A 12,206-nucleotide genomic window follows, 5' to 3' on the forward strand; every position below is an offset into this window, starting at 1 on the left:
TTATGCCATGCACAGGCTGACGGGGTGGCACCGGCACTGGAATTGCAAGTTGCGGCTTGCAGCTCATCATCCCAAACGGGGAGCCAAGCCCTCGGGGCACGGATAGTAGTGTACTTCAGGTACGTATCTCCTTTCCTCAGACACACACTCTGAGGTGGGCAGTCTCCAGAAAGGGAGTCCCATCTGCCCACCGGTACGTACCCAGCCCTCCCAGTGCCTCCTTGCCTACCTTACCTTACCTTACTTACCCCGTCTTCGATTTGGCACACATGCACTCGCCGTCGTCGCCTACCTATTGTCCGAATTAGGTTCCTTAGTATCGTCTTTTCTCGTCCCTTTTTCGGCTTCTACACCTTGTTCTGCCGCAGATGTTGGCCTGAGGGCCTATCTACGTTTTGTGCAAACTTCGAGAAACGGGCACTTACTTGTGCTTGCTCTGAGCACAGTCTCTCGCTTCCCAGTCTGTCTGTCCCCCGCCTCGGCCTGTCTCTTCTACGTCTTCTCTCTCTCACATCTCCATCGACAAACACCTGATGCTGTGTTGAGGCAGTGAGCGAATCCAGAAAACAAGGTATTGTCTGCAGTCCGTCCGTACCTTGCGCTGCCCAAGGTAAAACAGACACCTCGGGGCCGGTACCTCGTTCGTCGTTCGTTCTCTTGTCCTTGCCTTGCCTTGTCTCTTGCTGCAGCGCCCATCCGTCCATCCATCCATCCACGAGTGGTCCACTCAACCACACACCACACACCCCCCAAGGACCCAAAGACCACACCTCAGGGCCCCAGGTCAAGGTCAAGGTCAAGGTTGAGCACCAAAGCACACCAAACAAGCACACACACACACGCACATGGAGACACACAAACCAGGGCCAGATGCACGAGGCACAAAGTAAGGTACCTCGCAGACGTACCTGATGTACCGCTGACACCCCGGTCATCCTCCCTCCTTGTACACAGTAGCTCCCCCCCACTAGTCCTAGTAGTCCCTGGTCCTCCCGTCCCCTTCTTTTTTCATCGTCCGTCGTTATACTTAAGTTACTGTCCACAACCTCTCCATCTTGCCCAGCTGTGCTTGGCTTTCCGTCTCTTACTTCTTCTTGCTCCGTCTCTCTCTTGTTGCTCTCCATCCTCTCCCATCCTCGTAAATCGCCTCTTTCCGCTTTTAGTCTATCCTAATCCTCACGTTCCTCCGTGTGGCCGGTTAGCTAAATACCAAAGAAACACCGCCTCTCTTCCGCTTCTTCGACTACTCTTTTATTACACCTTGTTTCAACTTGGTTCGGGCAGTTTTTTTCGCATCTGAATGATTTGAGAAGTAAAAAAAGGGCTTTGTGTCGTGACTGGTATCCGAATCCTTCTTGGTTGCTCTCTCAGCATTTCTCGCACTCCTTCGCGCCTTCCCAACCTCATCGAGTCACTCTCTCACTCGCACCTTCCGTGCCGACCTCCTTAACCCGACGACAAGACCTCGTTCTTTCCCCGTCAACAACCGCCAAATCAAACTACCGACAGCTTTGTAGTTTTTCCTTTTTAGACCAGCGGTCTCAGCTTTTTTCTTCTTCACATACTTCTTTTTTGACGATCTCGACGACGACGAGCTAGTTCTCTCCCGTATCCTCTCATTAACTAAATATCACCAACCACACCGTATCTACATACACCACCTCCACCCGCTCCAACAATTCGCCCAACATGGTTCGCGCTACCGCCCTCATCGCAGCCGTGTTGCCCGTCGCTCTTGCCGCTCCCTTCGGCTTGAGCAATAGCGCTACTCCCTCCAAGGACTCGGGTTCCTTCATGGGTGTTCCCATCTCGAACCTCAACGCCGCCGACCTGATTCCCAACAAGTACATTGTCGTCTACAACAACACCTTTGACGACGATGCCATCACTTCCAAGATGTCCTCCTTCTCTGCTGCCATCAAGAAGCGCAACATCGGCAAGCGCTCCCTCGACGGTCGTGCCCTGAGCACTTCGACCCGCCACTTCAAAATGAACCAGTGGCGCGCCACTGTCATGGAGGCAGACGACTCCATGATCATGAGTGTCATGAACGCCGAGGAGGTTGCCTATGTCGAGCAGGACGCCAAGGTCAAGATCTCTGCCACCGTCTCCCAGACCAATGCTCCCCCCGGTCTCGTACGCATCTCTCATTCCACTGCTGGTGAGACTGGCTACGTCTTTGACCAGGCTGGTGGCGACGGCATCACCGCCTACATTGTCGACACCGGTATTCTCACCACCCACTCCGAGTTCCAGGGCCGCGCGACGTTTGGCGCCAACTTCATCAACAATGTCGTAAGTTTTGAGATCTGAGTAAAAGGTGGTTGAATGGGATGAGAGTCTAATTCAGCATCGCAGGACACTGACGAGAACGGACACGGCTCTCACGTTGCTGGCACCATTGGTGGCCAGACTTTCGGTGTTGCCAAGAACGTCAACCTCATTGGAGTCAAGGTTCTTGATGGCGATGGCGCTGGCTCCAACTCTGGCGTTCTTGATGGCATGCAGTTCGGTAAGTTTCAGAAGCCCCACAGTTTAACCTAATGCAAATTTCCGAAACTAACACAACTAAAAAGTCATTGACGACGTCGCCAAGAGGAACCTCACTGGCAAGGCTGTTATGAACATGTCCCTCGGTGGCTCTGCTTCTGCTGCTGTCAACCGCGCCATCCAGGCTCTTGCCAACGCTGACATTGTCCCTGTCGTCGCTGCTGGAAACGAGAACCAGGATGCTGGCAACACCTCGCCCGCTTCTGCCCCCAACGCCATCACCGTTGGTGCCATTGACGCCCGTAACGATCGCAAGGCTTCCTTCTCCAACTTTGGCAATGTTGTCGACATCTTTGCCCCGGGTGTCAACATTCTCTCGGTCGGTATCACCTCTGATACCGCCACCAACACCCTCTCTGGCACCTCCATGGCCTCCCCTCACGTTGCCGGCCTGGCCGCCTACCTGATGGGTCTTGAGGGCCTCAACACCGTCAAGGCTGTCACCGACCGCATGCTCGCCCTTGCTGAGGCCTCGGGCGCCTCTGTCCAGCGCAACACCGCTGGCACGACCAACCTGATTGCCAACAACGGTCAGCTCTAGAAGCTCTGCCACGTTGGTAACGTTGGATTCTTTTAGTGTTTCTTCTTATGGGAAACCTCAAAGGCATGATGGCGTCACGTTGGCTTTTTCGACACGTTTTCCTTGGTTTAATAAGTGACTCTCCCCCATGCATTTAATAATCGAGGGGGGATGAACAAAAATTCACGGCATTTTAGAGGATACCCAGTCATTTGCACACATCACCGCATTGGCGCGCAGCCTTCAACAGCAAGCAAGCAAAACACAAGCCTTCGCCATCCGAGATGGGGATACCTGGGGTTTCTAGGTGTCTTTCGGGTGGTTTCAATTGTATGTAAAAGGAGAGAGAGAAAGAGACAAGACAAAGCAAGACAGGCTTTCAAACCGCATACCAAGGAAAATAGGCTCAAAGAAAAGAACCCCACAAGAGTAGAAATACCCTCGACGGGCTGGTTCCCTCATGTCACTCATCAGGACTCGAAAACTCACTCTGTCTTGGGTTTTCTTACAACTCTTTTAATTCTCTTTTTTCCTTCACCCTGTTTTCTTGAACATTTTTTTTAGTTTCTTGGGAAGCCAAAAAACCCCATTGTATCCAAGACAAAAATTCTCACAGAGAGTTTGGTAATGAGAGCAGATAGCTACAGACTATTCACATTACAGTTCAAATACCCTTCCTTCCTTTGCCACAAGTCTTTGCACCGCCTTGCCTTTGTTAAAGTCTTGACCACCGGTGATGATGCTTTTGGACATAAAGTGTATCTGCTGGCCGCGACTAACACTGGTGTCGGTTAAATGACTCGACTTGAAGCCTATCAACCCCAATACGACGTCACTTTACCTTGTAATTATTTTCTTCTTCTTTTGGGATAGTCCAAGTGACATCGGGCAGGAAGATCAAGTGTCGACGCGTAGGAAACTCAATCTGCAATCTGGCTAGATCTGATGATGTTACCCTCCCCCCCTTTTCCCTCCCAACTTTATAAATGGATACAGGTACCTGCCGACTTCCTCCAAGCGGGCGGAAAAGGGCAACGGATGGCAAGGCGAACGGGGGTTAAACTCTGGTGTGGGTGGTTGTGTTGTCGGCGCGTGTTTCTTTGCGAAGAATCTCCCCCGGGAAGGGGGAAAGAGCCCAAAAACACAGATGACGCCATGACATATTTCGGACATTTGGGGGGAAGCCCAAGGGAAGAAGGGGGCATCGCAACTCCCCGAGGGTGGGAGGAAGCCTGGGGACGGACAAGAAACGTGAGTCCAGAATGTCGTGGTGCGTGTGTGTGTGTATGTGTGACTAAGGTTTGTGTTTCTCCGTGTTTTGAAGATCAAGGAATGAGAAAAGGATGAGATGAACTTGGGTGTGGTGTGGAAGTGCTCTTCGTGGGTTGTTTCTTCTTTTACTTCATCGCGTGCCGTGATCCGGTCTCTGTGAATACGTTTGGGAAATCTAGTCATCTATGACGAGTGAGTAAGGCTGATGTCGCATATTATTGGAGGCTTCTTTGGGTGGCCGGGGGAGGGGGTGGTGGTATGATGTCTTTTTTTTTCGCTCGCTTGCTTGCCAGTTCAGCAAGATGGTGCGTTGCGCGGATGATGGATTCCGAAACTAGTTTCCATGGCTCTCCCTTCTAACCTTCTTCTCTGGAGGGCTGGGGGGGAGGGAGGGGGGAGTGTATATTGCATTGTATATTTGACGAGGATGAGATTGGATGGACGAGGTGCGAGTGCGTCAGGCCGGTATAGAACACTTGCTGATGACTGTGGATGGATGCAGATGGAAAAAAGCATGTGGTCAGCTGAAAGATCGACCACCACAAAACATCTACGCACCTACAATCGTCCCATCTCCAAGACACACACGCGCGCACGCGCACAGAGGCGAATTGCGTCCTTGCTTTTGTTCCGGCGCCCGAAGAGGGAGGCAGAAACGGAGAAAGGAAAAGGGAAAGGGGCTTGATACCTAACCACCGAGTCCTCTCTCTACGATTACGTTTCGGAGGCTACGTTTCGGGTAAGGAAGGAGATGAGTCGAAGAGAGATCCGACGAGGGCGCGAAGAAGTCAAAGATGAGAACGTGGGAGAGAGAGTGTGTGTCTGGGAAGGAGAAATGCTGGTGTTATTGCTGTTCAATCGCGTATCTATCTCAGTGAGTCTTCTACATTATGATCAACCGCTTTCACAAACACCAGAGAGAGAAAAAACCAAGAACAGGGACATCTTGCTGTAACATTGACAAATGACGGATATATAGAGAAAACATCTTGACCGAACAGAGACGTGCAAGATATCCACATCATGACAAAAAAGTTTGGCAGGTTAGCCACTACTTGGCTGAACCATGATTCAGCAAGACCAAGAAGACTTGGCTTCTCGTCTCTTAACAGCCGCCCTCACCCTCCCTCTTGGAGGACTTCAAGCCCCTCCCCCCCCTCTATCAATCTGGCGCTGGGAAAACGGAGATCTCGGGTCTTGGCGTCAAAAGGATACCGGACCGCCAGACACGGGTTTCCCGCATCGCCCGCCACACACGCCCGCCACACACGCCCATCCGCGCGCAGCAGACGAGAAAGTGAGCGCACGTGGGAACTCTCCAGCCTGTTGTCTCTGACCCGCGAGCCGAGAAGAAAAGGTTAAATTGAGCTGGAGCTTGGGGGTTGGGGGGTTGGGGGTTGGGGGGGGTCTCAGGTTTCACAAATCTCCAGACTGTCACTGGCCCAGTGTCCCGGGGACGAAGGTCAAATACAAAACAAGGTTAAAAGACGTTCCAGGCGTCCCAGGAGGTCCAGAACCCCGGGTTCAGCCTTGCGCATAAACGCTGGGAACGCTTCCAAGAGCCGCATCCCCTCCAAACCCCCCCTCTCCCCCCGGCAGATTCTCTGACGAGATCTCAGCCCTGGCCTGCGACACAACGCACAGTCTCCTGCAACGGGATACAAGAGGACACCAGACGAAGACTTCCGGCGGCGGGCCTGGGAGTAGTAGTAAATTGGAATGGACAAACCTGGTACGCCGTACGCCTAGGCAATCTGCTCATGGCCGGCGACTTCCTGGTAGTCCTGGATACGTGAGGGTACATAGCGAGGGACCGCGCTACATGCTTCGTCTGATTTACATGACTTGCAGTCCACAGTTCGACCAGAGGGCCAAGCCGAGCAAGCCAAGTACTTCGCATTGTCCTGATGACCAAACACACTGAGCTGGACCTTTGAGACGATTATGTGCATCATGGGCTCATATTACAACGGTTCCCTAGCCATGAAAATGATTTGGATTCATCCTTCTTCCTCTCGGCTCTACTCAGAGCTCCTCTCGCTTCCTCAAATCAGGAGGAGAGGGTTATACGTCGACCTTGGCAACGGGCTCGTCTACTTGACGCCGTGACAGCGCTTGTCACCTCACCATCGAATACCCGGGGATCGGACGACAATGACCAGGCCGTCGGTCGACTGACGACGATGACGACGACGACGATTTTATGAGGTTCAAAGGGGTTCGGTCGCATTAGACCAAGAGAAATACAACATTGGAACGCGATAAAAGAATGTTTGCAAGCCGGAGCAAAAGAGCGCGTCCCTGGAACAGTGGAAGACGCGCCCGCCCCGTACCCGCCGCGTGATGGACGGGGTCTTTGCCAGTGGGTTTTGCTATCAGCACTTCTTCGGCACAACCACAGTCATGACCACCTTGCGATGGGACTGAATTGCAATTTGACATCCGTGCTTGGTTTGGGTGGGAGGTTGTAAAACGACAATGGTTGTCACTGTGGGAAAACGTCGTACAAGATATCATCTGACAGCAGCAAGACGTCAAGATTGCGTCGCGAAAAACCCATCACGGGGATGGTGTGTATTAGCAAGATTAGTATGGACTCCTCAATGTTTCGTAGCCATGCCGGCGGCGAGCAACCGAAAACTCCTTCGTCAATATGTACCGTCAACAAGTCAGATGCAGCGTAGCAGTCAAAGAACAGCTTTGTTCTCGTCTGTCTGATAGAGTTACAGCTCCTTGTGTTCAATCGGCGTCGACGCACCGGGCTCGCTGCCAGGCCAGTAAATGCTGTCCGTCTTCCACAACGAGTCGAAGCGTGCGCCAAAGAACCAGGCCGTACCAATCTGAGGGCGATGGTCAGTTGAGAGTTCGGGGGTTAGGAAAGGGGGAAAAGTAGAGTGAAAGGTGAGGATTGCGAGGATTTTGATATCGGAAAGGAGAGTGGAAATGAGAGAGAAATTTTCAGAGCCACTCACCATGAGACCAGAGACGAAAAAGAGGGTCAGAAGAACCATGCCGCCCAATACGAAAGCTTCGCCTGCATCCATGCCCGGCTGGACCCGCTCTTTCTGTTTCGCCGCTTCTCCGAGCTTCTTGGGGTCCTGTCTCGGGAACAGAGAATCGATGAATTGCTCAATCTGGAGGGAAGGGGTGGCGGTTAGCAATTGACTTTCCGACGCGAGACAAACGGGGGAAGGAAAAATAGCAGACACCACCACATACCTTGCCGCATTGCACGCTAATCTGCACGTAGTTGGGGTCGCGCGGGTCGTTCTTCTTGTGTATCCGACGGGTGTAGTCCCTGAAAACCTCACATACTACGAAAAGGTTCTGTGTTGACTTGGTCATGAGGTGGCATGCGTCGCCCTTTGTGATCTTGATGTGGCTGCTGAAGATGGCAGGGTTGCGGAAAACAAGCTCCAGCGTCGCAATGGCCATGCTCTGGGGAATGGCGACGAAGTTGAAGACGCTCTGATCCTTGATGCCGGCCATGTAGAACAAGCACTCCTCGGTGTGCTTGAGGGCGTTGAGCACCATCTCGGAGCTGCACTCGAGAGCCTTGGGCAGGTTCTCGGGCTTGAAAAGGTCGTCCCAGGTGTCAACGTGCTTGCTCCAGATCTCCTTGGGCCAGAATCGGCGCCTGTCGAGGTAGTCTTCGTGGACGTCGCGGATGATGTTGGTCTTTTGGAGGAACTGTCCCATGGACTCGGTGAGCTCGGGGCGTTCGAGAAGCTTGGGGTTGGCCATGTTGCCCTCGACAAAGAGGCGGGTCAGGCCGTCGCCGACGAGACCAGCAACGTAATGGCAGTAGAGCTCGTACTCCTTGATAGTCGCAACGCCGTTCTCGTTGTGCTCCGCGTTGAGAGCGTAGTCAGCCATGCCGTTGCCCATCTTGATCGTGATATCCTTGATGATCTCGTAGTAGGGCTTCTTGATCTTCTTCAGCTCGACCACGACATCGTCAAAGTGCACCAGCAGCTCGCGGTCCTTCTCGTTGGGGCCGTTCTTGGTGAAAGTCCAGCCGTCCGTCTCCATGTACTTGTCAAACTGGCGCAGCAGAGGCTCCTTCTCCTTGATATCCAACGTCATGTCATCTTCAATGGTGTCGAGGCCGCGCAGCACGAGATAGAACAGGCAGACGGGGACCAGAAGCTCGGGGTTGAGCTCCTGAATGACGGCGGAGAAGCTGCGGCTCGTCAAGTTGAGGAATTCGAAGCACGACTTCAGCGTAGGGTCTTCCTTGGAGGGATCGCGGTGGTGAACGGGGTCGTGCCAGACCTTCCTAGAAGGTTATTAGTAGGTGTGGTGCAGAGGAGCAGCAACACATTAGGCGCGCGCGCCGGGTAAGGGGAGGCTCAATGGCGTACCATTGAATGATGGAACGGAGCTGGTTCGGGTGCAGGAGATAGTAGATGACACCCATGGTGGCGGTCTGTCGTCGCGGCGCACGGTGAGCTGCAGGATAGATTCGGGCAATAGTCGACAGTTTTGAGGAGCAGTCAGCGACAAGGCGAAGTCGAGTCTCGTAGAGGAGGGTCAGACTTCTAAGTCAAATCTCGTGGAGTTCGTGGAGTTGACTGGTCGTGTGCGGGTTCCTCGTGGGCTGCGGAAGGTTTGCGCGCGCAGTCGATAGCAGGTGGTCTCAGCTTCTTCCTTTTTTTTTCTTCACGTTCCAATCAATGACCTTGAATTCGCGTGCGCTTTATAGTGAGCAGGACATGGGTCGTCGTGTGAAGGGGATTCGACAGCAAACTGGTTTGTTGACCTTGGATGAACGGCGGACGGGGATTCAACAACAACACCGCGGAAGAATAGGAGGGAAAGAAGTTCTCCGCTGTCATCAAACCATAAGGTAGTCCAAAAAAGTGACCAATTCCTCCGGGCAGGAACGCGCCAGAACGGGGGGAAGGGACCTTGGTGCAGCTGACCCCAGCCCGTGTAAAATGCAACCTGGGACCAATTTCCCGTCACACTCACCCTACCTTACTTTGAAGTACCGTACCTTGGGAAAGTTAGCTACGTTAATAGGGCATCTAAGGCTTGGCCTCAGCGCTGTTGGCCGATTCACTGCCAGCTGGGGGCGGACAGTGGAAAGCGGACAACGCCATGCTACGGTGACACGCCGCCTGTGTGAGGCTGCTCAGGCGCTGAAGGTCGCCCAATCCCGTCACTCAAAATTGGCGGCGGGAACGCACTGGCGGAAGTTATGAACCGGTTCGGCTAAAGCTAAGCGAGCCAATGGGATGGGCGACTAGATCTGATTGGTACGTGGCAGGTAAAGGCGGGGCATGGTCACTATCTTTCTCCCTCTCCCATTGTTTGCTGCTCAATCTCAGCAGGTGCGGGGCACGGATGGCGGTTCCTTGCTGGGAAGTTGGAACTAATGAATTATTATTTCAGGGTCTGCCTTCCTGCTTTTTTGAACAAAGCTACCGTCGTCTGGTTCTCATCTGGTTAGCAACCTAGGCGACGTTTCCCCTTACCATGCTGGTCGCATTCTTGATGCTACTGCTCCTGCTACCTACTCCTCTCCTTCACTCACGAAAAAAAGACGGGCGACAACAGATGATTTTTTATCAGCTCTGCTGCATACGCCAATCGAGGTGTGGGTGGAGAGCAGCAGTAAATCCACGCGTGTCGAACCCCCGACGAGGCAGCAGTCCAGTATTCCCATGGCTCAGCCTCCCCCTTCATAGCCCCAGGATCCGAACAGCAGATCAAGTGGCCTTTCGTCTGGTCCTCTTGGAATTCCCACGCTCTCGAGCATCGCAAGACCCTTGAGGTTTCCCGACATGGACGTTTCTTTGCGGCTCCGGATCTTAGTCTCCACCACGGCCGACACGGCACTCGATCCTCGCTGGTCAGCCGCCGCCCACCATTGCCGCCACCGCCGCCTTCCCTCCAAGGGGGCATAATGCGGTGAGTCTTGGACGGCAATGTCTCACTCTCTGCATCTCCCAAGGGAGGCTTTCAAGCCGCCTAGCTCCCTTTATCCTAGGCCACATCACTTCCCCGATACTTGTCTTGGGGCTGCCGCGACACCACGTAACTAAGTAGCTACTTTTCCCTCATGTCTCTTGCTAACATCATGACTTTCCTGAACTGCTGAATCTTATTTTGCTACTGCTGTCCTCCACGGAGTACTCGTCATCTGGGCTCATTACAAAGCTAGGGGACGGAAATAGCTGCCCTCCGATAATAATAGCTATCAATATGGAACGTAGCTCCTGGCAAGCTTTGTACTCGAGGTGCGTAAGTTTCGCTATGGGGTGGCGCCTTTGACCGTGGTACCTCCCGAAGGTGGGGGTGGGAACGACACTGAACACCAGCTGTCCTGTCCGTCCAATATAAGTCGCTGCAACTACCTATTGCCGGCTGTGCCACTGCTGCTGCTGCTGCTGCTGCGCTGTAGGTATCCAGACCAGCAGAATGGGAGGGAACTCGGAGAGGGTCGACAGGGTCGACAGGGTCGAGACCGCGCAGCTGAAATGGCAGAGTGACAAAGTGGCAGAGCGGCAGAGTGGCAGAGTGGCAGATAGTACGACTCGTACCTGAACCCAAACTTTATGTCCTCCCCTCCTCTCCCTGGCCTCGTACCTGCCACGCTTACCCCAGATAAATAATTCGTCTCACACTCTTTCTCCCCTTTCCCTGCTGGTCTAGTATCCTGTCTTACAAATTACTCAATTTGTCCATTTCTTCTTCCTTCCTTACCCTCCCAGCTATCTTCTCCCTTGCCAGCCTCGAGCATATAAGACGTCCGAAACGACATCCCACCCGACTCCGTCCCAACTTACACCATTTCAGCAGCGAGTCGAATCCTGGCAAAGTCCCGCCCGACCCCTCTCCGACGATCCTCCGATAAACCAAACTATAATCCCAGCAACACCATCATCCGCAATGGCTACCAACGGACACTCTGCGAACAAGTTCCTCATCTGGGGTGGCGAGGGTTGGGTCGCGAACCACCTCAAGGTCCTCCTCGAGGGACAGGGCAAGGAGGTCTACACCACCACCGTCCGCATGGAGAACCGTGAGGGCGTTCTTGCCGAGCTCGAGAAGGTCAAGCCTACTCACGTCCTCAACTGCGCCGGCTGCACTGGTCGTCCCAACGTCGACTGGTGCGAGGACAACAAGGAGGCCACCATGCGATCCAATGTCGTTGGCACCCTGAACCTCACCGATGCCTGCTTCCTCAAGGGCATCCACTGCACCGTCTTCGCCACCGGCTGCATCTACCAATACGATGATGCCCACCCCATTGGCGGCGCCGGCTACCTCGAGACCGACCCTGCCAACTTCAAGGGCAGCTTCTACTCGGACACCAAGGGCCACGTCGAGGAGGTAGGCTACACACAATTCACAATTCACTGGCGTTTGAACCAATTACTAATTGCGTGCTCTGCAGATCATGAAGCACTACAAGAACTGCCTCATCCTCCGTCTCCGCATGCCCGTCAGTGACGACCTGCACTCTCGCAACTTTGTCACCAAGATTGCCAAGTACGACCGCGTCGTTGATATCCCCAACTCCAACACCATCCTCACCGACCTCCTGCCGGCCTCCATCCTCATGGCCGAGCACAAGGACACGGGCATCTACAACTTCACCAATCCCGGCGCCATCTCCCACAACGAGGTGCTCTCGCTCTTCAAAGAGATTGTCCGCCCCGATTTCACATGGAAGAACTTCTCGCTCGAGGAGCAGGCCAAGGTCATCAAGGCTGGTCGCAGCAACTGCAAACTCGACACTACCAAACTGGAGAAGAAGCTCAAGGAGTACCACTACACGGTGCCCGAGGTTCACGATGCCTACAGAGGATGCTTCGAGCGCATGAAGGCCAACGGCGTCGTGTAAATAGTTGGA

The 12,206-nt window shown here is 53.7% G+C and overlaps 3 protein-coding genes across 3 annotated transcripts; 2 read left to right on the forward strand and 1 right to left on the reverse strand.

The window, feature by feature from the left end:
• Nucleotides 1–1,689: 1,689 nt before the first annotated feature.
• On the forward strand, nt 1,690–3,091 carry CORC01_04799 (subtilase; the record flags this gene model as incomplete). The annotated part of the gene is made up of 3 exons (XM_022616446.1): nt 1,690–2,295; nt 2,359–2,512; nt 2,577–3,091. 3 exons carry the CDS (start codon nt 1,690–1,692, stop codon nt 3,089–3,091), a joined length of 1,275 nt encoding a protein of 424 aa, XP_022477043.1.
• A 3,974-nt stretch (nt 3,092–7,065) lies between these two features.
• CORC01_04800 (squalene synthase) lies at nt 7,066–8,882 on the reverse strand (the record flags this gene model as incomplete). The annotated part of the gene is made up of 4 exons (XM_022616447.1): nt 7,066–7,182; nt 7,315–7,476; nt 7,562–8,621; nt 8,707–8,882. Coding segments are annotated over 4 exons (1,515 nt in total), but the record flags the coding sequence as incomplete, so codon positions are not given.
• Nucleotides 8,883–11,239: 2,357 nt separating this feature from the next.
• Nucleotides 11,240–12,197, forward strand: CORC01_04801 (NAD dependent epimerase/dehydratase; the record flags this gene model as incomplete). Its single annotated transcript, XM_022616448.1, has 2 exons — nt 11,240–11,683; nt 11,748–12,197. 2 exons carry the CDS (start codon nt 11,240–11,242, stop codon nt 12,195–12,197), a joined length of 894 nt encoding a protein of 297 aa, XP_022477045.1.
• Nucleotides 12,198–12,206: the final 9 nt, after the last annotated feature.

Source organism: Colletotrichum orchidophilum (assembly GCF_001831195.1).
Source record: "Colletotrichum orchidophilum strain IMI 309357 chromosome Unknown Scaffold_32.1, whole genome shotgun sequence".
Lineage (NCBI taxonomy): Eukaryota > Fungi > Ascomycota > Sordariomycetes > Glomerellales > Glomerellaceae > Colletotrichum > Colletotrichum orchidophilum.